The 27313-nt window shown below is 36.9% G+C and overlaps 2 protein-coding genes across 4 annotated transcripts in view; both read right to left on the reverse strand.

Moving 5' to 3' along the window:
* Nucleotides 1-27313, reverse strand: part of LOC132913419 (furin-like protease 1) — a 351740-nt gene that overhangs the window by 246920 nt on the left and 77507 nt on the right. The window lies entirely within an intron of this gene.
* Nucleotides 1-27313, reverse strand: part of LOC132913436 (neuronal acetylcholine receptor subunit alpha-7-like) — a 167693-nt gene that overhangs the window by 18666 nt on the left and 121714 nt on the right. For all 3 annotated transcript variants that reach the window (XM_060971791.1, XM_060971790.1, XM_060971789.1), the window contains 5 exons: nt 22048-22157; nt 6103-6283; nt 3649-3724; nt 1915-2109; nt 665-751 (listed from right to left, as the gene is read on the reverse strand). In XM_060971791.1, coding sequence (XP_060827774.1) covers nt 665-751; nt 1915-2109; nt 3649-3724; nt 6103-6283; nt 22048-22139 — 631 coding nt within the window. In that variant the 5' untranslated portion in view covers nt 22140-22157. The remainder of the gene's footprint in view (nt 1-664; nt 752-1914; nt 2110-3648; nt 3725-6102; nt 6284-22047; nt 22158-27313) is intronic.

Below are 27313 nucleotides of genomic sequence, written 5' to 3' on the forward strand. Positions count from 1 at the left end.
ATCTCTCAATCTTCGAAACTTTTTAGTTTAAACTTAAATACAGTTTCATACATTTATCGCGCAATGATCCGATCTATTGAAACACGTTCGGCTATCGATGCTGCGTTATAAATTATTTAGTGATGAAAAAGAATGTGATATTGTGTAAGAGAAAATACGTTTTCCAAACAATAAGATGTTTGGATGATCGAGCGTTCGGATAACGAACAAAGAACGAAGGGATAATCGAGATTTCGTTGTATTATACAATTCCAGCATGGGCTTCGACCCAAATGAAACCCATACGAAACCGAGTATGCACTAATCCATCTTTCAATACGCGGAACGTACACATGAACGTTAAATAGCGATAAAATTTCCTGGATCATCTCCAAAAACACCGAGGTGCCATAGAATCTTTCGAATTGTGTTTTTAGAAACGTTATCCGTCTCGCTCTAGGCACGTTCCAATATTTGAAGTCTTAGGTGAACTATAAATATAAGATCAGCCAACTCGTGTCTTTATATCTATGAAACGCTCCATTGCCCCCTGGACGAATCGTTCAAAAAGAAGAGAAAAAAGAAGGAAAAACCTGATATTATCCCACCATGGGACCGATTTTAAAGACACCGAGTAGGTAAAAACGGAGTAGTAAAAGTAGGAGTCGGAAATTGACGGACTTACCCAGCAGAGGCACGGCGTCCGAAGTCGCTGGCATTGTCTCGGCCACCATATTCAAGAACACAGTGAGGGACAAGAGAATGGTTACCCCTGCAAAAGAGGTTCGTTCGAGCAATTAATTATCACTGTAAAGCAACTCGATAACCAAACCAGATTAATCCACAACAGGCTGAAAGGTAGGCAGCTGTTGATGCTCGAGGATTCAAAAATATTACGAAGCAGGTAGTCCTGATCTTTCCTATCTTAAACTATACGGACTATGTGTTTCAAACTCCTGCGGCTTGGTCAGTTATTATTTGTTGTATTCTATCATCGTTGAAGTATTAGACGCTTAATAAATTGACTAATGAATTTGCTTGGCTCTTTTTGTCGTATCTATCTTTTAAGTCTTTAATTTCTTGGATAAATATTTGAATTTTTGTAGATAGATAATAAAAAGACGAAAGGCAGAATCGATTTACCGCTTCCGAGCGATAGAGTATGCTCAAGACGAATTATTTTAAACTTTACCAATTATGGCATGAAGTTAAGGAGTGAGCTTAATGTTTCAACTATATATAATCCCTATCGTATAACTAATTTACGTTAGGGTCAAGTAACTGGAAACTAAAATTTTGCCTGTTAATTGGTATCTACAAACTGAATTTTCAACTTTCTAAGACTTAGTTACTTTGACGGGAAACGTTGAAACATAGATATGTTTATCATTTTTAAAAGGATCGTTCCGCGCATATGAAACGCGAAACTACAGAAGGTGATCAATAAATTCCAGTATTTCACTGACGTATGAATGTCTGCGATCGACATCGACGCGACGGTAATTTCCCATACAATTCAATACGTTACGAGAACTCGACTGAATCTAATCACGTGAGCTGTTATAGTGTGCTTCGAAGCCTGCAAGGAATTGCAATTATGCTAGCTAGCGATTTGAACTTGCCGGGAGAGAGTAATCACCGGAATCTCGAGTAGAACTCATAACGAAATAATGCAATGACTTCGTGAACGCGTTGGCGTGGTCGCACATCAATGCTGAATAACTGGTCAGAGTTTTACTAACCATATTTGGCGATATAATTATAATGCTCTAACGTCGTGCCATGCCAATCGACGTTCAATGTAGAATGATCCGGAAAAAAAAAATAAAAATTCTTGAACCATTTACCAGCTTTCTACTATAATCTTAATGATAGCACAGACAACGATAGATACCGTTTAATCTTCTGGCATGCAGAAGCGGTAATCTAACTTGCCTAGAGAAAGTTTCTCGCCGGAATCGGGTGGCAAGGTGAATCCCAGAACGGCCATGCTGGCAATTAGGACACACGGCACGATGAGGTTGAAGAAATAGTAAAGAGTCCGCCTTCTGATGATAACCACGAACGTTATATCTATATACGGTTCTGGGCAGCAATTGTAATAAATTTCATTCCTTTTACCAGGTACTCCTGTAACAAAAAAAGGAAGAATACAACCGTAGATTATCTATGTTACAATCGAAACAGGTTTACGCTTATGCACGCTTATTTATAAAAAATAAAAAAATAATCTGTGATCATACAGTGTTGAGTACAATACAATACAACTCGATATTCAACGCGATATAACTGTCACTTTTAAGTGTACTCAATAACTATTCTGTGAATAGATGTTTCGTAGAATGTACAAAATATTCTTTAACTGTAAGGCTCTGTGTTACACATTTATAAAAAAAAAAAACGTAATTTTAAAAACATTAAGTTTTCTTCAATTCTCGCTGATGTTTTTATTTTCTAAAAACTGTACAACTCGCCAGACAACCAGGGCAATACAACGATGATAGTGCAACGAGCGTAAAAGTGGCAAGTGTTTAGAGACGATGGATTCACCTAGGAAGGAAAAAACTCGTGGAAATAAAAGGCTACTAGGCTCGATAGCGATGACTCAACTATTTTACGCGACGTATACTGTGCACTTGAACTATCTCGAGCAACATAGCGGAAGAGAGACCGCGACTTCATTTTCAAGTGTTTCTTCCGTTATAGCCACATTTTGCACCGGCTGAAATCACTTAAGATACATTTCTGTCTGCTTCATAAGCTCCCTATGCATATCGCGTATGTACCGGCACTTTGCGCATATACGTCCCAGAAATAAAACCTACGTGGCCGCAAAACGTGATAGTTTTATTTTATAATTTGCATCTTGTAAACACGTGCGTTCTCTCTAGATACAAGCAATGCTAAAATTGTTAGGAGAATCACAAACATCTTACATTCTATTTTTTACTTTTCCGTTCATATAAAATACATATTTCTTTTAATTTTGATAGTTGGGCGTTTTTAATAACGATATTGTGTTGTAATTTTTCTTGATATCTTTATACTCTGCCTCTGTCTCGTTGCTTCTTACGTGTTTATTCTCATTCTTTTTCTTTTTTTTGTACATATGCACCTTCTGCTTCTTTCAACTTCTTCTCTTCATTTTTTTTCCTGTACCTTGTTTTAATCTGTTATATCAAAGAGTTTATCACGTAAATAAATAAATATATAAATAAATCAATAATACTGTAAAAGAATAGCTGACCATCAAACGCGATTATTAATTTGTTAAGTGCATCGAAAATTTTATAAAAAATTCTAGAAGTATTTTAAGAGTAACTTGGAGGAAGTGTGCACCAGCTTTGAACGAGATTCATTCAAGTTAGTTATGATTGAAATAATTAGATTTCAGCGAGAACACGGACTTTGGAATTAATTTTCACCCTGGAACTCTCGAAGACGTTACAGCCACATGTAACTCTGATGAAAATCTGGATTAGATAAAGCTCCCCGGTAGTAAGATGCAGCTGGTCTAGACCTATGAAAACGATTGATCACGAGCTCCTTTGTGTCCTAGAACTTGCCGAGGATTTTAGAATTGCTAATCGTCCTAGAACTGCTTTCACGGTGAGCAAACTGCTCGCCCATGCGAGGAAACGAACCCTGATAAGGATTGTAAAAACTCACCTAACAGATCCCACTCGCCGTTAGTGATGAAACTGCTGATGTCACCTCCGCTCTCGTCTTGCAGTTGCAGGTCCAACTGTTGAAAATTTATTGCCATCGATTAGAGAGAAGTTATTATGACTGCAGTGCGCAACAGTTTTCATCGTGCAAAATACAATTTAAGAGGATACGATGAAAACAAAATCGATTTTCTCGTTTTTCTGCTCTGTTAACTCGCATTAATTATTAACATTCAATATTTAAGTATCTCGCAAATTTTTCCTGTGATCAGCCCTCCTTAACGTCATGCAACCTGCAACTTATCTTTTATGTTCGAAGGTAATTTCATTATTATGCATCTAATGGATATACTTGTATATATGATGTCAGACATAGCAAAAGGGAAAGTTGCATAAAACGAGATCGATGAAATCGAATATAATCTAGAAAAGCGTTATACATATATTTCACTTTCCCTCTTACCCCTCCTACCTTTGCTACTTCGTTCTGCTTATTGTCCTCCTTAATGAACCTTCGAGCATTCTCGAATTCCATCGTACCGTGTAATTCACAGTCTCAATTTTAATTATTCAGAATGATTACAGACGACAAATAAAGATAGGTCGGACGTTTTCAACGTATTATACAACTACAAGAATTGCAAACATTTTATCCCTTATTGCGTTCCGTATTTCAACAATTGGCGAGTTTCGAAAAAATTTACAAATTTCTATATACCCTACTCATTTTATGTTGAAGTAATTACTTCAAGAAAAACTCTACACCTTTTTCTTTCGTACTGGAGGCCGCTGTTACGAAGAGAATAGAATTTAGTGAAAAAGATTCAAAATAAGGAGAAGTTCTTATTATTGTGCCCTTGAATATCAATTTTGTTTTGGATTACAAGGTATAGAAACAAAAGAGCTATAAGTAGATTTCTATTGCTGTTTCTTGTAGCCTTCAGCTAGAGCTACATACCAAGGTTAACTTTTTGGTAATGTCCTTTGCTATAAGTATATGAACGTGCTCCCTATCATATCTTCTTCTATTGTATTGTAACGCTGAAAGAGTGAGGTTTTGGATCAGCATACACTATACCTGTACTTATACCTATACTTGTTTCAATATATTTTTCTATTACGAATTCATTCACTCGTTTCTCTATCAGTCCACCTCAACATTTTAGGAAACAAATTATTATTCCGCGTGTTGATAATCCGGCTGGATTCACGAAAATGTATAAACTCAGAGACATTGTGTTTACTTTATACAAAAGGTAGTATTAGTTTATATTTGGAGAATTTTTGAAGTTAGACAAAAGCTGTGAAGAAACAAATATTATATTTATATTTTGAGATACGCAGTAGCATATTTTAAGAAACCCATTAAAATTGTCCATTTTGTCGCGCAATTTTACGTTTACCCTTCTCTAGCGATTTAAACAGAAGCACCACGTTGAAGAAATTTTGGAGCAGTCTATCCAGACATTGTATTAACCAATGGAAACAGCTAGTGAGAAACTGCATTACTGAGAATTCTCCGCACGCTACACTGTCGCATTTATTGTTAGCCGAAATGCACCTTTCACAATTCACGAATTTTCAGGATTCCCCTTGAAATAATGTTTTCCGGAAGCATCGTTGTATTTACATCAGATTGTGCTAAAAAGACGACACTGCACGGACACTTTAACGACATTAACGGCTTATAGGATTAAATGGAGTCTCGTCCAAAAAGTACATTTCGATTCTTTAAATCCTATTCATCTCATATTGTACATAGTTCTGCCACAAATTCTGTTTGCAATAAGAATAACTTTACAGAACGAGTAAATTGAGACGAAAACGATATTATGGACAAGTTTTTACGGTAAGCTTTTTGCTCTAAAGTATTCTAGAAATAATAATCGAGGATATCGAAATTGGGACATTCTGGTCGTCAGACTTTTGAAGCGATAAATTTAGGTACATAAAATCGTTTCCAATCAACAGTTGAACCTCGTCAACGGATGCAAAATCTTACTAGAACATTTAATATTTGCCAGCAAAGGTACACACAATTGAGAAATTTAATTTTTTTTATTTTTCCTCTTCGTTATGGGAACAGAACCTGTTGTATATTTCCAAGCTATTATTTTCCAACGTTTTCAAGTAATGAGGCAATATTCAGTTGCAACTACCTTCTCTGCTACTACCTTCTCCTAAAGCAATATTCCCTGATATTTTTTCTTAAAAACACACGCATAGAAAACACTAGACAACAACAACAACAAAAAAAAAGAGAATTTCCTAACGTTTTATATACCACGTGTCGTATCGAATCGTAACATATCATTGTGTACTTAGAGAAATTTCTTTTCCCTCTTAAGAATTTTGGCATGTCTGAGCTAAGTATTTCGACTATAAAAACGCAAGCGGAAGATTAAAAAGAAACGGATACGTGCTGACCCATTTCCCATGGTGCGGTATCCCCTACCTGAAAACCGTCGTACGTCCAGGAGCCGAATTTCATCTCGCAGCGCTGATCATCAAAAGGGAACCACGTAATGTCTATCTTGCAAGTGCTTTTGAATATGCCGGGCGGTACGTATAAGCAGGTCCCATTGTTCTTCACGACGACGTTCGTCGGGTAAGTGCCGTCGAAGCCTTCGTCCGCGCTGTAACCAACAATCGTTATCGTTAAACGGGTTCCGATTAATGTTTCGAACAACGTTTAGCCCTCCCATTAAAATCTTGAAACAGAAAAGTGTTACGCAAAAGAATTTGTTAGCACCGACTACTTAAAACTGTAATATGGAAATTTTGCTGATAATATTAATCAAATCGCGTAAAAAGATCATGGTGAAAAGTAAAAAATAAATATTTTAAACACGAATGAAGTTAGAGATTTTAATGTAGTATACAGAGACAATCAAAGTTTTCAACTTAGCGTCGTAGTCTGTTGAATTTATCGCAGTTGAACGTCTCGTGTGTTAATTGTGGTTGAAATTATGGAGGATATCGGATAAAAGTCGTGATTAATGATTCGCACGATATTAAAATTTGTACGTAGATTTGTAGACAGCTGTTTATATATTTCAACATCTTTTCACTAGTGAAATGCAAAATATAGAAAGAAGGGCAATTTTAACTCTTTTGTCTCTAGCGATCCTTTGCTCTCGGGGCAGGTGTTTCCTAAAATTAAAATATTGAATTACGCCGGATCTAGTTACCAATTCTGTTTCGTTGTGCGATCGATTCATTTTATTTGTTGCAAGCTAAAGGGCCCTGAATTCGTTACTTTGTTACTGACGTTAGAATCTCGCAATGACTAATGCTTATTATGATGTTTAAAAATGATATTTAATTACGACATCTGAAGGGCAACCATTTCTCCGAGCACTTGCATAAAATCAAACATCACAATTTTAATAAAGTTCAGGCAGCTATGTCTAATAATAAATTTAATTTAAGATCTCTTGTATTTAACAAGTATTATTCGCACGAAGTCAAATGAAATTTTTATAAAATGCAGGTAAATGTAGGAAATAATAATTTCAGAGTCCTTCGTGCAATTCTATTTATCAAAAGTTATTTTCATATATTACTACTGAACTTTTATTGCGCGTATATTTCATTATTGAACAAGAATTGAGAGTAATTTAATTATCAGAATAGCAACGTATCTAAAGAATCTTAATGAAACGGATTGCACATTGAAATATTTAAAGCGAATTGACTTACTCGATCGCTGTCCACCACGTATTATAAATTAATGAATCTCCCAGCCTACTTGTTCTTCCATCTATGGTCAAAAATTTAACAGTACGAGAGCGTCTGCCTTGAAACGGTATATATACATTGTAATTAGCAGACAGGCGTGTGATTTATTCGTCGTTTCTGCACGTAGTTATTGAACGCAATAAATTTATTACCCATTTAGAAAGCACGGTCATCGAGTGAAGACCGATACCCTTTCCTGGAAAAAAGTACGGGATGTTGCATGCAATTAAAAACTTAGTAAAGGTAGGACGTTGCGTGGTATCGGAAAAATGTTATTTGTCAATTAAATTAATTAATCTTGAATGCTCGAATACGAAAGAATTCACATATAAATAATAATTTTCAAATCATAAAGAATCACAGAGAAATATATTATCGTTATACTCTACGAGCAAAAAAGATACTTTAAACTTCGACAATTAACGTGAAATTTCAAATTTCTGAACGCAATAAATTCTGCTAGACTACCTATGTTACATACTATTTTTAACTTCTTTTGATCCACATATTTTGATACAGCGTCAAGTTATTAAGCAGTAAATTATTATCGTTAGATCCGCAGTCGCTACGGAATGAGTTAATTACAGAAAATTCTCTGTGTTCCGTTGTATCCCAATTGTAGTAATATTGTACCAATCTCGTCTAAAATTCTATATGAATTCGTTACTATTTTAAATCGATACTCTGCCATTTTCTGGACACAGTTACATTTGTGTTCGATGTTTCAGCTTCAAGCGACACGCTGGATAGATAGGACCATGAAGCAAGCTATGACGTTGATCTATCGACAAACGGCTTTTTGAAGCTTCCACTAAAGCTTTTTCTTATCTTAATCTCCTCGATTCTTTCTATTTCCTTATTCGTATCGTTCAAAATACTTATAGTAACATCTATGTTTGCTCGAAAACTAACTTAAAACAAACTTAATACCCTGTTGTAATTATTATTGGAAAAATTATAAAACACGTGGAGATTTAGTTTCTTCGCATGAAGCTACAATTTATTAGATAAAGGAAGAGAAATAGAAAAACTATTTTTTATTGATCTTTTAAAAAGAAACAAGTCCATACGCCAATGTACATAGTACACAGATGCAACTAAAGTTCTTGTCAGGGTATCGTATGAGTCGAATTTTGGCAAATTCTCTTCGCCACTTTATAATTTAAAACTTCAAACCAAAGCAATGATTAGGGAGAACGGTAAGCATTAAACTGAGAATCATCTAACTTGTAGGTTTGATCTCCTTCGCTCTTCCAACTTGCTTCATTTAACCACAATGGCATCAAATCGGGAATTATTGGAAAGTCAGAGAAAAGATAGATTGCTCATTCGCTATCTTTCTGCATTTTACGTCCAGACCTCCCATTTCCTTCAAATGGTTTTCAACATAGTTGTATCCACAATGCCGAAAGTACATCGACATTTGATTGATCGAAACGTCCATAAAGATGATTGAAATATTTCTGAAAACGTGTTTGCGCTTAAATAAGATCAGATCCATAGAGTAAAAGAAATTCCAATCTTTAGAAGTGAAGATGCTTCTCGTAAATTATTTTTTCTTGATGCAGTTACTCCACCACTATTGACCTTCTTTTTACTTCTTTTACTTTACCGATGTCTGTTGTAGTTGGCATCGAAAAGACTCATCACAAATAGGAGGCATCTGTTTAAACGAACGAATTTCGACTTCCTAATTCTAAAGTAGTACACATGGCTAAGTTCGTCAGGACTTTTCATTTTTCACGCGACAGTGAACTCAGTCGATGAATAACAGCTCTAAACTTAATCGCCCCGTTCGTATCGCTTAACCCATTCTCCCGTGATCCCGAAAATGGGCAGTTCCTCAACAGTCACGTAACACCCAAAAAAATACGCCAGCATCCCTGCCACTATTTATCCTCGTAATTGCGAGGAATTCGTACGGAAAATTCGCGCCTCCGCACCGGATGACCCTGTGAGAATCGCTCGAGTATCGTTAATGAACATCGGGAAGCTTTTCGCTGAAGAAGCAACGCGGTGAACCGTTCGTTCTCAATTATTGTTTCTATACTCGACTCGAAGCCCTATGTCTAAGGACGCACAGCAAACAGGGAAATATGATTTTGAATGGGATGCATCGGGACGATTCCACGGGGCACGGATATAAGGCGGGTGAATGGTATATATAATATACTCCCGCATCCAGGCGACTAAGGATTGGTTGGAAGCCGGCCAGTTGGCCGCAACCCAATCCGTTATTTCATTCTTTTTGAATCCACCCTCTGTACCACCTCGTACTCACCCTACCGCCTTGCCACACCCACTAACACGACTACCATCCTCTCAATCCCCATCATTCTGCCGTTTCACACCACACTGCACTCCCTGTGTGCTTGCACCTTTCTTTCCGCCGCATGCTAAATTCGCATAAGCGACCGTCCCCTTTGACGACGAAAATTAAATTCCCATCGGGAGCCCTCTGAGCCCCAAACTGAGGATGATAATGTGTATGCAGCCTGATGCGATGATATTTACGCGCGTCGACCGTGCTATGAATTAGTATCGATTTGCGTTTAAACCTAGTTCCTGTTAGATGTAACATTCGTTCCTGCAAACAGAGCGGCTCAAACCAGATGTAAGTACCAATCCGCTCGGTAGGGGCGATTTTGAATTTTAATGGCTTGATCTCTCGAGCTATCAGCCTGGTCAAATGATGAATTCACTAGTGCGGGATAGATCAGCTTTCGGGATCAATTTGTATTTATTTAGGACAGGATAGGTTCGATGTAACATTAGATACGGCCAATTGTTAATCCTTTTGATCTTGTCAGTGTCTATATACGTTAAGCAGAATCCATTAAACGGACAGAGAAATGAATCTGAAAGGAAAGAAAAATTAAGAAAATTTTAGAATCCCTACCGACAAGCTTAATCGGTAGGAGCTGAACAACGTAACTCGGGTGGCATGCTTTGTATTAATTTTTCAGTTATTCAATCGGTCGATTTTCCGAGCAGTTGGTTCGAAAGAATCGCAATTCCTGCCTGTATGGCCCGATTAAAGGTATGGCGCAAGAAATGATAGAAACCGTACTCTTCCGATAGTTAATGTTTCGATTATTAGGTCAGTGGCGTCGATCGATAGAACCTTCGTCTTCGTTTTCATTTTTAACCGAACGTCCTCGATAAAATGCCGCAAATGATATTGGCATACATTAGAGAACATTAACAATTTACCGCGATTTCATGCAACCACGACTACGCTCCGATAAAGTTCGACTCGATACAAAAGGCAGAGGAAAAAAAGAGAGGAGAAGATTCATTTCATAAAGTTCGTCACGACTGTTCGTGCCAGTATCGTATCGACGATCGACAGCTATCGTTCGATGCATATACATGTAAAATGCATGGCTGCATCCCACGGCTGTCTGTATTTGTACAAGCCAAGTACGACCAGGTAAATAGTTTCGGTTCATTGGCCTTCAAACCCTTTCCAACGGCGCTCGAACGGTCTCGTGTATTCGAGGTACACACAGGAAGCTGGAAAATCGAAAGGCAAGAGAGATCGTGGTCCGGGTTATAGGTACGGATAGAAAAAGGGCCGACGCTGGACGGGGAGTTGCAATTGGGTTCTTTGTGTCGCGGCATTATTCGCGAGTTTTGCGATCGCCAAAAAAGACAGCTGTACTCGTAAACGGAACAAGATTAAGTGGAAACGAGTGCAGTTACGCGGAACCCACCAGTGAATCGCATTTCGTTCCGTTCAATTTGTGTGAATGAACTTCTTTCGTACAAAATAAGGATGAAACAGAGCCACTTGTGCTTCTTTCCTCGAATTAAATACCAGTTAAAACGATATCGTGCAATGAATAAGTGCTGGCAAGGTAATTCAGAAACAGGAATTTTTAAATTACTATCATCTTAATCGAAATCGATAACACAAAAGAGAGTTGCAAACACGGTACGTAGATAAAATGAAGAAAAAGAAAAGTTGAAATTTGGAGTTCTTCTTAAAATTTTAACGGAGCATCATTTTCAACATTTTTAGGAATCGGAAAATCAATTTTTCGAAATTCGTTCGGGATAAAAGTAGACACGTAAACGATTCTAATAAAACATAGAATACGAATGATGTAAAAAAGGGATCCTTTGTCACATGCTGAAGTGGGAAATTCCTCAAGGGCACGTTTGAGAAACAAAATGTCAAATGCAATACGTTAAACAGTCGACCGAGTTTCGAAACGATGGAATATTTGTGACGTTTGAAAATCGCTACGCTGAATTTCCCATTTCTCCCAAAGATCTTTGTCGTTGTAGAACATCATTGTGAATTAAATAGCTGTTTGCACCAAGACACCATTGTCGATCTGAAATTCTCTGGTGCAACTGAATCTGCAGATATAACTCCATTATTGCACGACATTTGGCAAAGCCACTACTACCAGATAATTCTCGAAAATGTTCTCGGATTCGCCGTATCAGCCGAGATTTCCCAGTCGTACCGAGTGAAAAATCACTTTATACCTTTAGCCAAACTACTTTCCTCTCGTGTTTCTACCTGCTATGTGTTTTGGCGACGAAAGCCTTTCGATTTTCCTGATATTTCATTACGAAGTCGATGTTTGCCTTTCTATTGTGAAGATAATAGAATTGTGTCGTTCACGAAGAGCTTCATTTTGAAGAAACTGAAAATACAAAATAAAAGTCGTCTCGATAAATTTACAGCGTGTTTCATTGCACTTACACGAGTTACCAGATCCGAGAATCGTTCCAAAAGAGATGTATCACAGTTTGAAGGGTACGAAGTTCATGAACAAGCTGTTGCAACTTCCTCGACTAAAATAAGCTGAAAAGAGTGGAGCTTAGAGCGAAAATGTTATCATGAAAGCTGATAGTTGATGATAAAGGGAGCACGTCCTTTCGAAATCGATATTCTTGAGATTTGTTCGACGTACGAAGTACCAAAATACAAAATTGAATAGCAATCTAAAATATTTGGTACATACATCGTCACTTGTTGGTGTACAGCTTTTGTCGTGAAATACCGTACACCGTTGAATTCTAAAAGCGTGACCACATTTTCCGACCTATCGGTCGACGACTATCATCTAACTGTTAAAAACAATACGTTTCCAATATCTGTTTAAATAACCCTAACTAATATCACGTAGACAATAAGACGCGGAAACCTCTTTCGAGAACTCGTGTCAAGCATCCGTGTTTGCGGCGGTCCGAGCGCCAATAATCTAAACATTCCCTGACATCGAACCGTTGCTGATCGGTTGTTTTTAGTCAGTCGTCGAGAAAACACCAAGAGGTCCAGACCCGTGACTTTGGTCGACTTCGTCACATTAAACACTTAAGTAAACGAACGCGACTTTTTTAAATAAAATTTAGCCCTCTTGCTAAACACAGTTTTCTTTTTAAACTTGAATTAAATTCCCTGAAAAATTTTCAGGTTTATGGTCATATGTAATCCGAAAGAAATTTGGATGCAATCGTGAATGCATAAATTAAAGAGGGGTGAAGATCGATTAAGCGTTCATGTTCATTCGAAGCAAATACTATGGAGCTCGGTAGGTGGGTTATTTAATTTATGTAGACAGATCGATCGTCTGTTTTACATGAAACGTCAAGGTTCGAAACGACGATTTTCCAAGGAAGCAGAAGCCCAATAGAAACGCTAACGCGTGTCTTATACACATCGATGAACGACTTCTTGAATAAACAGCTTGGGAAGAGCCTGCCACTGTGAAAATGTATCGAGTCACCTGGGTATCACTTTGATTAAATACACGACGTTTCGAGGAGGTAAACCTAATAGTAATGCCTAAAGGAACAAGGACGTGGCAGCGGTCCTGTAATTGTCACCACAAGCTATATACGATAATTTATGAGTAATACACAACGATATACAGCAATATCAACAATATATATACAATCCATATCACATTCACAATGCACGGAATGAATTCCACCTGCTCGATTGTATCTGCGATATCTCTGGCACTGTTCACGCTCAAGAGCTTGAAAACAACTTAATCTTCGTCGAATGGAAAGGGATGAGGGTAGCAAACTGATGGATAGAGGTTGCTAGCATTCGGAATTATACGCTGCCGAATCGCACTTTCCGCTACCAACTACCGATATATTGTCCAACGTCCTGGAAACGATCTCACAATACCTAATTACTGGAAAGTCATGCGGCCATGCCTAGCCAAACTGATTTAGGCCTCAATAAACCGTGCCCACTGCGGTCGAAACCTGGCCTCTTTCCTTTGGATCTGGTTGGCCGCATTCCACTGAAAACGGTAATTGAAGTGCTCCTAAACGTTGCCGTAACCCCTGTGGCTAAGTGCTATTTACAGTTCGGCACGCCTTGTCAGACGTTTGATGACAGGAAATTTATGGGAGCCTGAGGAAATCTCTAATTTCGAGGATACCCAATGGAACAGAGGAATTTATGACAAGTCTAAGGTTTCCGCGTAAGACATTGTCATAATTGTGGCGAACTACAATGTGCGATACTTGCTTATATTTCGATGCGTGCAATATAATATTGGTATGTATTTATATATAATATTTGCATGTAATGTAATTATGTGGTGTGCAATATAATCTTCAATAAAAGAATTTTTCACTTATAAAAATTTGTATATTCTATTGACGGATACGTAATGTTGCATTATAAAAAAACGCTCCGCTACGGAAAAAATAGAAAGAAAGGAAACGAAAAAAGCACAAGTGACGGTAGTAGGTATGGAGTAAATAAAGGACTGGAACTTTAGATAGGAAGATGAAAGTCTTGGTTTACCACAGAACACGAGAAACCACCGTGGTAGTTGACGATTAGTAACCAAAGCAGAACGAAATTTCGGGCCATCTGTAGCAGAAATTTGGGTGACCGCATATCGATTACCGCGGCAATCGAAACGCTATAAAAGTTCAGACATCGAGGTACCAGAGGGTTGATGTTCATTATGTATCCGCAAACAGGACAGTAGGACAGTACGGTTAAAGGAAAAATCGGCGGACGAGGCCCAACATGGGCCGAAGAGGGGTCCAGGGGTAGGATTTAATCTGCTTTGGCTTGAATTTCAAAATACGCGATGGCTAATGCATATTGCCTTTGGCTTCGTTCCAAGTTTCCTATGCAGTCGAACCTCCAGCAGTAGTACTTTCCTTCCTCTTCTCGTTTCCCGTCTGATCTCTCACTCTGTCTTCCTATACCACCAAACGATTCAACCCCACGGTCTCTATCCTCGTCGTGAATGTAAACTCATTTTGTCATACATTAAGCGGGCGTATGCTGCTAACTCTTGACCTTTTCGTACCATCGCGACATTCTCGCGTTCCTTCAAACGATATTTATGCCATATTAATCGGATATCTCCTTTATATGCGCCTACACATGATTGTCATCCTGGACCGAACACTGTTTGTGACGGTGGCCTAATATCCAGTCGGTGACACCGGCCCAACCGATGTCGGAAGTCGGTCGTCCGAAATGAAATTCTACCCATAGATGTTCACTTGTTCACGGTTACACCCTAGATCGCAAAGTTTGCATCAGTTTTAGACCTAATATAGATCGTGTTCGATCTATCAGGATCGACTTTCGAGAGAATGCGTATATTGGATATCGACAACTAGTACGATAGATGTATATTAGCTTTCGAAAAATATTCTATGCTCTCAGTTTTATGCTATATTCCGTAACTGTGGAAAAACTTTAAGATAAAACTGTGGTTTTTGTATATATAAAACTAAAAACGGCGAATTTTCTTCGAACGCCTAACATCCTACACTGATAACGAATTAAGAGGTTCCACATTTCAAAAAAAGCTACTTTGTTCTTTTCCTGTTTTTACGCTTCGCGTAAAGCTATTTTTTTAAATCAAAATGTGTCATAAAATCATTTTTCATCGTAACTTTCTGAGAACATTTGTATTTAAAAACTAAATCTACAATAAATACAAATCGATAGTTCATCTATAGATAACTTTTTTATCGAATAGAATTTGATTTATAATTGGTTAATTGATTGCTGAGTGTGGAACAATGATTATAGAGGTTATGCAAAAATTCGATTAACAGCGATTGAATTGTCCTATCGGAACAGCTGAAACAGGTTTAATGTGTTTAGGATCATTTGTTCCGACCGGAAAACGACCGGTAATAGTCTCATCAGAGAACATTCTCATCCGGAAAATGCTTGTGATTGCGTTTTTGCACCCTATGTACTCTACATACGCATCGCAGGAATATCGCCGGAATAATTCTCAACGGAATTTTATATTCTACTTCATCGCATAACGCCATTGAACTTGCTAAGAAATTTATTTAATTTCGATATTTTATACTCCAAAAATGGCCCAAAAGTTCAAGTATAAGAAACTGATTACCAAAAACCGTGCGTAACTAATCTGACTCGATTAACTTGGACATTAAAAAAATTTATTACAAAAGCTCTGCCCTGAATTGCATCTAGATCAATAAGCGTTCAGAGTATTTATTACAATATAAGAATAGTATAACTGTTTTTTAAAGGATGCAAGAAATAAATTAAACTTATATCCCTTGTAATAACTTCATAATTACCTAGTCACAAAGTTTTTAATTTTCTTCAATGAATTAAAGCTTTTAATCCATTCGTCCGAAGATTAAAAGAAACTTTTCGCTGGATGTATGTTATTACCTCACTGTTTTATATCGCGATTCTATTTCCTCGCTTAACACTTCAATTTTAGATAAATAGCGAGATTCTACTGTTATAAAAATCACGATTACGTTGATAAATCAATGTTCGATAAGACAGAAAACAGTAAGAAACTTTTACTGATCTATACAAATGAAAATTTATCATTGTGCGAAGATTATCCGACGGAATGAAACAACTGAAGTCAATAAATCCCGTGACTCATTAATTTCTCTTTCTCTACTCGTGTTTACTAAAGCTGCCCGTGGCCTAATTAATGAATCTCGCACTGCTCTCTGAACACAAAAGACAGCATCGTCAAACATTGGATTTGCATTGGATGGCAGAATGAAAGTAGACCAAAAGTCGTCTAGCACTCGCTATACGGGGTGCCAATTAACAGGATCAACGAATAATTGATTAACCAAGTTGGCTGTTATTTCATAAGCTTCGCTATACGTATAAATAAATAGATATCCGTGAATTAATTTCCAGTTAATTTCCAACCCAATTGAGTTAATATCCAAATGAATAACGATAGAGGATCTTTGAAAATGAATGCAATTTCGAAGCACGTTTCTCAAATATGATCTGCCGAGACGTGTTAGTTCGTGGTAGAAATGCAGGAACTATTTGCTTTGCCCTTAATCCCTGGTGACTAAAGGAACGCAAATCTGTGTGCACGGATTGCACGACTTCCGATGCGCGAGCGCGAACGACGAAGAATAATTGAATCTAAAATAGCAAACAGTTAAGCGTAGTTAAATTAGAAAGACGTCCTAATAAATTTTCACGATTATCGCGAATGTCAATGAACATATAAATAAGAACAAAATTGCTAAACTGTTACTCGGCTAAAACAGAAGAAATTACAACAGAGATAAATGGAATGAAAAAAAGGCTCGTGTAAAGATCGAAGTTGGCAATTAACGGAAAGAGTACTTATGAAAATCGCGCTACGGAATGCATAATTTCGAAACCGTTTCAAATATATGTGGGAAATATAGCAACGGTAAACACTCGTTTCTTTGCTAGGCTGTGCACTCGTGAATTAAAAGTCATCGATCGAAAATATTTATTCGAATGGAAATTAGATGGGACGCTATGCAAATATACAAATAATCTGTTTATATTAACCTACATTATGTCGTATGATGTAATTCATATGACAGAAATATCGTAAAAATTTTCATTTCGGGTTTTTCCATCACGCAGCTACCGAAGATATTGTATCGCGACCAAAAATTAAATCTCTTTTCTTGAACACCTCGTATATATTAAACGATATGTCAGTTGGCTGACGATTTATTCAGCGAAATTACCAATGGCAGCAGATTCTAAAACCGCGAACGTTAACGTACGTCTGCACGTGCGGCACGTATGTTCCGATCAGTAGTTCGATTCCAACTAAAATACGCTGGAAAATTTGGTCACGTTACCCCGACTGAACAGTGACAATTTTATTTTCGTTTTGCTTATAAATTGGTCGCCGTATCGCCTAAATGAAAATATCGATGTGTGAAGTAGAGTTATAGAGTGACACTTGCTACGTGAGCAACCTGTTTTACTGCTTTCTTTTACAATGAAATTATATTTGTGGAGCGTCGAACGTATATTGACTAGAAGCACTGAACTTTCCTTGCATTTCTTTTGGCTAATTTATTAAATCGTAACATGCTAAATGTTCGCTGGTACCGTAATATGAAGGAGACGTTGCTAGAGCCCGGTAAAGTGGATGATATTTATAAAACCGCAAACGATAAGTTACATGCTCACGTAAGTGTACCGTGAGCTGATGCTTTTCAACGGAATGAGGATTCATTGCAAATTGTGTTGCAAAAAATATCGTTTATTTTCCAGTTCCAGAGAAAATTACTTTATGCTATTGTACTTGGCATACAGCGGGAGTAGCCTTTCCTGATATCTTTAATGACGCAGTGACATAATTGACGATCATGCAGATATAAATTTGTTTTAATTAATTACAAAGATAAACAGTTACGCTGGTGTGAAATACGCTGATGCTACTGGTATGAAAAAATGCTTGCTAAAATATTGTAGCGGTTAATAAAATGAAATAAAAGATTATTAAAAAATCCGAGAACACCCTAATTTAAAAATTAGATTAAGGATATATGTTAGTATACTATGGATCAGAAGTTAATAGACAGTACGATTTTTAGAGGTTTGACCATGAATATAATAAGGTTTGCCTGTATGTTAAAAATTTGATCGTTCGCCCTATCCTCGACTATACTACTCCGTCTGATACATCAAATTATTGTTCAGAAAACGTCACGGATACAAAACGAATGAACTCTGATAAAACTGACAGCATAGAAGTCAGTAACGGTAGTGGATAGTTGCTAGTTGCCAAGATGTCAAAATCGTTTCAAAAGGAATCGTAACACGCGGGATACGGAAACAATACAACGAAAAAGCATGAGAAAGTCCGGCGACTGCGTAGAAAAGTAGTTCCGACGTGTGGTTACGATTCTCCTGGAAGCGAAGCTGGCTAGATCCGTTGCTTTTAATGCGCCTTAAACTAAACTTTTTGATTCGACAAATACAATGCCGACCCGAAGCCGATACATTACCTACTTAAAAATAATAGGGGCCGCAAGCGTTTTCCGACAATATATTTCCGTGCGGGGGGAGATACTTTTCCTGATTCCCTTTAAATGGTGGCGGTGGCTTTGTTTTTAATGCGACTGACCCACTTGGCCCGACGTCCCACTTTTGCCCCACATACCAGCCACCACGAACTTCTGATAGTTCAGAATCTAGATCGTTCTTAGCGGATTGACTGTCTCGATAAACTTTTTTTTTCTCTCTCCCTGACGCGTTTTTCCGACAGATTCGAGGTGAAAAAATCGCGTAAAAGAGGGGGTAAACTTTCGTGTCACCGTTTACTTTACGAAATTTGTGATTTTTATTTCGAAAGCGCGTTTGATCCATCGAGGGTAAACGTTGAACTAGCGCAATATTTTTGGTTCGGTTAACGTGAATTACTAAAAATTACTTTTTAACGTTACGGTTATGAAAATGAGTTTCAACAATTTGGATGGAGTAAGATATTTTCATTTCCCTCTTATTTGTTTAGTTTTGTCAGCTTGATTGTTTAACAATTTCTTGTTTACGTATCGATCGAGCCTTAATCAATTTCTAATGACGAGCACTGTTCGCAGTAAGTCGATGCAAACAATTCTGCTATTCATTGCAAACAAAACTATAAGAGAGAACATTTAATCCCATTTCCTTCGCTCAAGCAGTTTCTTCTAATATATCTTATTCCGAATTCAGCGTCGCGCGGATAAGTACAACGTAATAAACGAGAACGTCTAGTTTAGTTGTTGGTTGGGTGAAAAGTGGAACACACGAGAAACGCGACGTGACGAAGCGACAAAGCGGCTAATTGATCGATCCTCAACGCGATTCAACCGTGCATCATCTTCGAGAGTGGCCTCACGATCGGCGTTGGAATTACACGCGCACCAAGATTAATATTGGTCTCTGCGTTTGAGGCCAATTGTACCAGCGGAAGTTGGCCAGCGACCATTCACTTTAAATGTATGGCGTCTACCACCCACCCATTCCGCTCGAAATGTATTGTTAAATATTGCTCTGAAATTAATAGTTTTGCGCGGTAAACGACACCGGCAAGTGAGAAATTCGCACGATTTTCAAAATAAACTCTGTCGCGTTGAAACGCATGTCACAACTATTGTAAATACGCAATATATTAATTAGCGTGGTTCCGGTGTAAAAGTTGGTTCAAATTCATGAAAAAACGTAACATTAACGATAAATGTTCCTGTGCGTTCGACAAATTTCATTATCGCTTGAAAATTGTAATTATTTGTAATTATTCACTAGTTTCTATTCTGTTCTGTTGTTATATTTTATGTTATAATTTAATGGAAAATTTACTGCATAAATAACTTTAAAAACATCTGTAATCTTTTTCTGGTATCATACAAATTTTCGGAGTTAACTGGGTCAAGACTTAAAAAATTCGAAATTATCCAAAAGGTCATCTTTGAGGGATATTAAAAAACGAAGGACTTTATATATATTATATAAATATAGGACTTTACCAGGTTCTTATTTTCTCCAAGATTACAGGCAGTATGTAACGCTTTTTCGAGGGATTCTTCAACGGAATAAAGTAAAAATTTTCTGCAATTAGGTACAATATGTTCCTTACGCGTGATCAATTAAAGCGATGCCGTATACCGAATTTCATAGGTTTTGCGGAACATTTAATAGATCGACGACATCAACAATGCTTTCTAAAAATGAAACTGACCTGACGTGATATTACGTAGATACCCATTTAATATCGGTTCTGGCGTAGAAACGTAATTATGTGTTGGGAGCTCGTAAACATGTGGTAGCGCGTTAAATAATGCACAGAAAATAGTGGAATTTCCACATCGATGCAATTAAAGCTGCATTCGTAGTAATGAAGGCGATTAACAATTATTACCATGTTACTATGGTCAGTTAGTAATGACATGTCCTGAAGGTAATCATAACATAGCTTGCTGCTGATCATTAATTTGTGTTCACTAATGTCGTTAAATTGAAAAATTTCATTGAAACCTTTATAGAATAATTCCGGTTGTTTTTTTTAACGACCGTATGTATTTAATATCTAGCAATAAGACTAATATATAATGGAACTCAGCATTTGACAGAAGATCATAACAAATAATCCTGTTGCAATATCGTTAAATACACAAAAGAATATCTCAATAAACAAGAACGCTATGAACTTTCCGAACGATCCAATATCTGTCACGATCGTTTACCAAATGAGACATCAAATAATATTTCAATATCAAAATTAATGTTTCAACCCAGAGACCATATCACTTCGTTATCGTGCTATACTTAAAAAAGTTAATCCTGTAACCGAGCTTAAGAAGACGATTTATTTGCAACGAAGCTTTTTCAATTTTGTCATGTATATTGGACGTTGGATTAACAACCGGGCAAACCGATCGATTAGTTAATCTATTGACACATTACAGAATCCTATCATAATTCTATATTGATGCTACGTAAGATCAATTACGAAAACATGCTTACATAATCAATATTTCCAGTTTACATATGCTAGTAGCATACCAGTAGAATGCAGTGCAGCCCTCTAAATATGGTAAAAAATTTGGCGTAAGCATCAGTACGTGAACGTGTGTATGCAAAATATCATTGACTTTACGTGGAGGAGAGAATTTATGAATGTATTTGTAACACAAGTATATAGTCGTTTCTGGGTCGAGTGAAAGAGAATTGACATACAGGAATCGTTGAATCGTTTTTATCGAGTTTACTAAAATTTTTGGTAGACGGCTGGAAATTGCGAGAACAGGCGCCGGCAATAATATTTCGCGAGGGGAACGACATTTTTTTGAAAAATCTAATTGTCTGGAATTCTACGCGAGTATTCAACGTATCTTATCTAATGGCTACGTAACTGATTTATTTTGTAACAAATCTTAACAATATATATTATGCGTCTTTGTTTTTGTTTAAAAGCAAAGCTCGTGTAAATAATAACAATCATTATTTAAGAAAGATGCCAAAGATTCTATTTCATTAATTATTGTATAGAAAAGTATTCAAGTAGAACATTTTTGATGTCAATCTCAGACATGATGAAAATTGAATGACAGAACAGAATTCTTATTCTGTTGAATTGAAGTGACCGGAAATAATATTTCTTTTATTTCATTCACTTCGCTCATTCGTGAAACCAATTTATTAGTTTATTGAAAAATCAATGAATACGGCAATATTTTATTATAATCGTTTCATGAATACGCGTATATCATGTTTGTATATTTTAACATAAAAATAAGAAAAACTTACGTAACTTCCGCGAAAGAAATTGTCCAAAATATTGTTAGTTATGAGCATGCATGATATAAAGTAGATTGTTCCATGAATATTAAACAGATGAAGGCAGCGTTAAATTACCTGTTATACATGAGAACGTCAGGCTTCCAAAGTCTATGTGGTGGAATCCTGAGGTCTCTCACTCCCCCGTAATCCGACGTATTCCATCTCATGTTCACATCGTTCCATTCCTGTAATTGAAAAATTTTATTTTAAAACGTCCCTTGAAAATTTTCAAACAAGTCGAACCACTGATTTCATATAATCTATTATTTGACCCTTCACTTAATCATTAGTCTACATTATTGATCCTATAAGTAGGATATACGTGTACGATATTTTTGCTAAATTAATTTTTACTTTTAGATTCACTTTCTTTTTAATTTGGTTCAAAAGGGTACGAAATTAAATTACACGTAAAATGTATCGCAGTGAAATTTATTTTCTCTCTTTAAGTTATTATCAAATTATTACTTTGTTAAACTTCACACGAAACAAAAGTTTAGTACTCTATTGCGTTTCAGATTTTTTTGTAATATTGAAGGAAAAATGAAAAAACGCCGGAATGTTACGTAAAATGCATTTTAAAAATGCAGGTGCCTACTACTCGTAACTTTGTTTAACAGTTTAGTAACTTGCTCTCTTCGCATAGACCATGCACTGTCGATTCTACGGTGCTAATATCTTTCACGGCAGAGTTTTCGTGGAAATTTTCTAGACTTTCGCTCAGAGTTAGCGCAACTTTGCGGAAAATACGAGGCGATTTGGCAAGTTGCAAACTTTTGGCGGGATTCTTCATTTTGCTATTTCCAGTTTTCCTTGGCCAAGACAAGTAAAGATGCAAAGAGCCAATCGATAGGGCTAGCAATATACTTTCCCATACATTATGATATTTTAGCAAAATATTTATGGCTAACATTCGGATTTCCTGTATTTTAGATTCTATTATTTGTCAATTTTATCTCATAATCTACCATTTTCCGGAATAGTATAGGCTGATTTATAATTTTTATAAAATTACATTCCGTTAAACAAAACGAGCATCCCTTTCCTTTCTAAAAAGGTTTATTCCGATTAATAATGATAAATGGTTATATGTATTTCAAATTGAACCATTCTTTGTCATTTACAGATACATATTTTTCGCGAATAATTAAATATTTCGAATCGCGTATAATTAAACGAAAAAATCAAACGCGAAATGATTTCAGTTATTCGACCATTGTGGGCATTAAAACGAACAGAGATATTGTCGTTAATATGATGAACATGGAGTAAGGAACGAATGGATGAATTCTAACGGTAAGTGGAGTCGTCACTCATCGAATACTTGTCCGCAGGAATGCTCGATCTGTTTCGTGTAGGCCATTAGATTCACACCCATTAGTCACCAACTCCCGATTGATTAGCCACTGATGGAGTACACTGGCGGATAATTAATAATGGCTACTGTGTCCGATGGTTTACGTGGCACGCATAGGCCGTTTATTATATACCCATTTCTACGCATGGATGTGGAAGCTCGACATACAGGATCAGCCTCTTGTTTGTTATAATGAAACTGGTTCACAACTCATCAGTCTAGCATAAAATTTCCTTTTGCGCTCAGATTTTGAGATTTCTACTTGATACGAAGGAAGGGAAGTAATCGAATATGGCAATAATGAAGTACAAGATGATTCACGTAAAAATTGTATCGTTCAAATGGTCGAATAATATTTAGATCTGAAATAAAAGCAGCTTATAACAAATATATACACATGACATCAAAAATTCATTATACGTTTAACAGATAATACTATCCTCGCCGTACAATATCTCTCCTAATAATATTTCCACGTCTCATTCAGTTTATAAGGCAATATTGAGAGCCAATATTGCTTTCTCTTAGAAAGGATCCGTTACTTACGGCAGATATTACAAAGCCCTGTATTCGCTATTCGCGAGAAAACTGAAGAGACTCGTTCCTTTGAAAAGAGACGAATGCTGGCAATCTCATCGCATGGTTGGCATACAACGAAAATACATTTTCTAAGAGCGTCAGTATTCTAAGGCAATCGGAATAGAAGAGGTAATCGAATAAAAGATCGTAAAACAAAAACTGGAAGAAGTTTCGCTAAAATGATTCTTGATTCCCCGATTAACTCAACGCTAAGTGAGAAATCTATCTATTCTCCAGCGACCTAGTCTGAACATTTTTCTAGTTTTGAAGTTAAGCAATCAATTTCGCCAACTGAAATTTCCTTCGACAAACTAATCAATCTCTCCAAATTCAACTTATTTCGATTCACATCGATTTCGACCCAGCTCATTTGTGTTTCGTGATTTTGCTGTGTATCAAAAACTCATATTGCTATAACTATTTATAAAGTTGGAATCTTACATTAAATATCTATTTGAATACCTTACATTTTTTCATATCAAATACTTCATATCAAAAAATATTTATTTCGTACACAATACATATGTATTTCAATGGAAGAAAAGAAATCCTTCGTATGTTACAACCTAACATATATATGTATGTATATATATATATATGTTATATATGTTATATATAAAAGAGAAGCATGCCAAGATGGATACATTAAATAAATCATTCCTTCATGGAAAAATTTCAAACGAGGAAAACACAACACATGTTATACCAAACATTGTATTATCATATAAAGTTTCGTATCTTGGCAAAGGATATCATACATTCTTCTTACAACGTCCCATAAAGTACCATTTCATTGGTCCACATATCACTGTTATTTGCAGAAAATTCCGTATGTAAATTCCATAGCGAAGATAAGAAAAGGAGGGAAAATTCAAAATGCACGTGCTACGAATTAAGCGATATAAATGCGGCGACGCACACGCAAATGCCGAGTTTAATGATTTCCATCTCCAATTCTCTCGAAGAATAATTCCGAACTTTGCCCCAATTTTCCCTCTTTTGGAAGTACAGCACGATTCCCACCCTTGCAATATCCATAAACATAAAACTGAGTCGTCTCTTGGATTCAAATCGCATCACGACTGTTTTCTACTGTTTTATATTCGTTTCACTGTCAATTGGTCTCCGAGCCGGCAACCTAATTAAAATGCTTGACCGATTTTGATCGAATGTACCGAATTCACCGTAGGATGAGCGAAAAAGCAAGTTAACGGTACCCGTAAGATTCCATTTAATGTAATCGTAATTTGACCAAACCGTAGAGAGTGGAAATCGTCGAAAGACCTTCGACTTCTAAGGACGAATCGTAAATTCCACCTTCGGATTTCCATCTCGCCTTCTTCCTTTCTCTCGGTCGCGACACAGATTCCGTTGTTGACATTACACGAAAATCTTGCAAAGGATTCAACGGCACGTCCGTGCTAAATTTGTCGAGCGGGGAATCTTGACAATTTCAATTATCGCTCCTTCGAATCCGGGCTATTCCGATCGCTGTCCCGTTGGTACGCGAATGCGATCAACAGATTTGTCAGAGGACCTGATCTACGACGTCGCATCGGCATACCGCTTTGTCTTCCGTTTTGCTTTTGTCTTCTGCTCTGGAAAGTTTGTACAATAGGTCAAGAAGACTGCACGTTAATGCATTTGCTGCTACTAAAACATGGCTATCCTATTCCTGAAACTGCGATTTTCTTTTATCAGAAATATGTCAAAGTTATTACTTAAGGAAAAGTATGTAAAAGGCAAGTTCGCTGAGCAAAAGGCAATGGATTTTCTACCTCCAGAACAGGTCTTTCTTCGAAGCACGTATCATTGAATAATGAATACTTGATAAAATACCGCACCCAGAAAGCTTACAGAATGTATTAATGCTAATATACTACGGCTATTAATAATAACAGTCGCTCGTGTGACATGAACTAGCAGATAAATTGTGCTAAAAATTCGGCGAAAACCTTCGAATCGCCACAAGAGTCGTACATAGTTAAAATTCACGGGACATTAAGCGATCCTTCCTTCTAATTTGTGTAACGTTGTGCTCTTTCTGCAATTCCTTCGAATTCGTGATCTTAAAGCCCGCCGCCGTTCCTAGCGCCAATAAAAGTTGAACTATTCAACGAACTGTAACTAACTAGCTGTACTATATTTTCGCTTGATTTAACTTCTGGCCGATTAGTAGCTTGTGCACGCTGGTTGTCTTCCAAACTCGTCGATCGAAAACTCTGACCAAAACTTGACTTAGACTCTCAGCGGTTGCACGTGCAGGCTACAGAAGTCGAACCGACTACTAATGGCTCTTTCGATCTTCTATGATGAGAAACGTTAAACGATATTAACGAATACATTGAGCGAATCGAAGGCAGAAACCGCTTGAAACCTTTGCTAGCTTTAAGATTTGAACGTTTGATGGAGCGTTTCGCGTATAAACTCGCGAGGCTGATTATTCGGATTCACCCTTGGAATTGGGGCAGCAGTTTCAAACTATCCAAGAAGTTCATTTAAAGTGCTGCGGGCAAGATTCTTTTGCATTTTCCACGGACAACTCTTTATACTACCTTTTCTGAATTACCTTCGAAAGCATTAACTGTTTAACGGTACGGTAAATTTCTTGCTGATGTATCAAAAAAAAAAAAAAATCTCTGGAACATTCCGAATTTCGTTTTACCGTCTTTTAAATAGTTTTTAAGATTTCTTTTTGTTCTCCCCTCTCTCCTCTTCTCTCTTTTTTTTTTTTTTTTGTTGCTTCTCTTACTTTAAGTACTGCGGGATGTTAAAATCATAATTTACAACATCTGAGGTATTAAATGAAGATAAAATGTCCTGAGAATTTCGTTGCGCAGTCTCTTCAGAAGGAAACCGGATCGCTGGTTTCGCAACTAATTTTAAGTCTCCATTCTCTTCGCTGAAGGACGTAATTAGAGCGTTTCCCAAAGTTCGTCCAAACGCGAAGAGCAGAGAGCGGCTGAACAGATGATGAGAAGATTATGTTGGAATATAAAGTCGTTAAGATACTTCAGACCTTTCTTCGCTTCTGATTGGATTTCTTCTATAAAATTTATGAAATCTATGTATTCCGATTCCATGGCGGAAAGACTACGTCAACAATGACCATATCAATTTATTCAAACTTGTAATTTGTAATATTCCATAAAAATAATTGTCGGATGATAATTTTGAGTAAATTGATTATTTTCTCGATCTCGAAGATTCTGCGTTACTCTGAAAATGCTAGCCCTGGAAATACGTATATCATCTGTTTCACAGACATACTTCACTTTCCTCGGATGAGTGACCTAATTAAACCATGCCACCAAGTTCATCACAAGGCACATGGGATTGAATCGAGGGTAGTAACGAAGATGGAAACAAAGATACTATGGGTAGATCGAAAGAGATCATCGAGGG

The sequence above is a fragment of the Bombus pascuorum genome, chromosome 13, assembly GCF_905332965.1.
Source record: "Bombus pascuorum chromosome 13, iyBomPasc1.1, whole genome shotgun sequence".
In the NCBI taxonomy this organism is placed as follows: Eukaryota; Metazoa; Arthropoda; class Insecta; order Hymenoptera; family Apidae; genus Bombus; species Bombus pascuorum.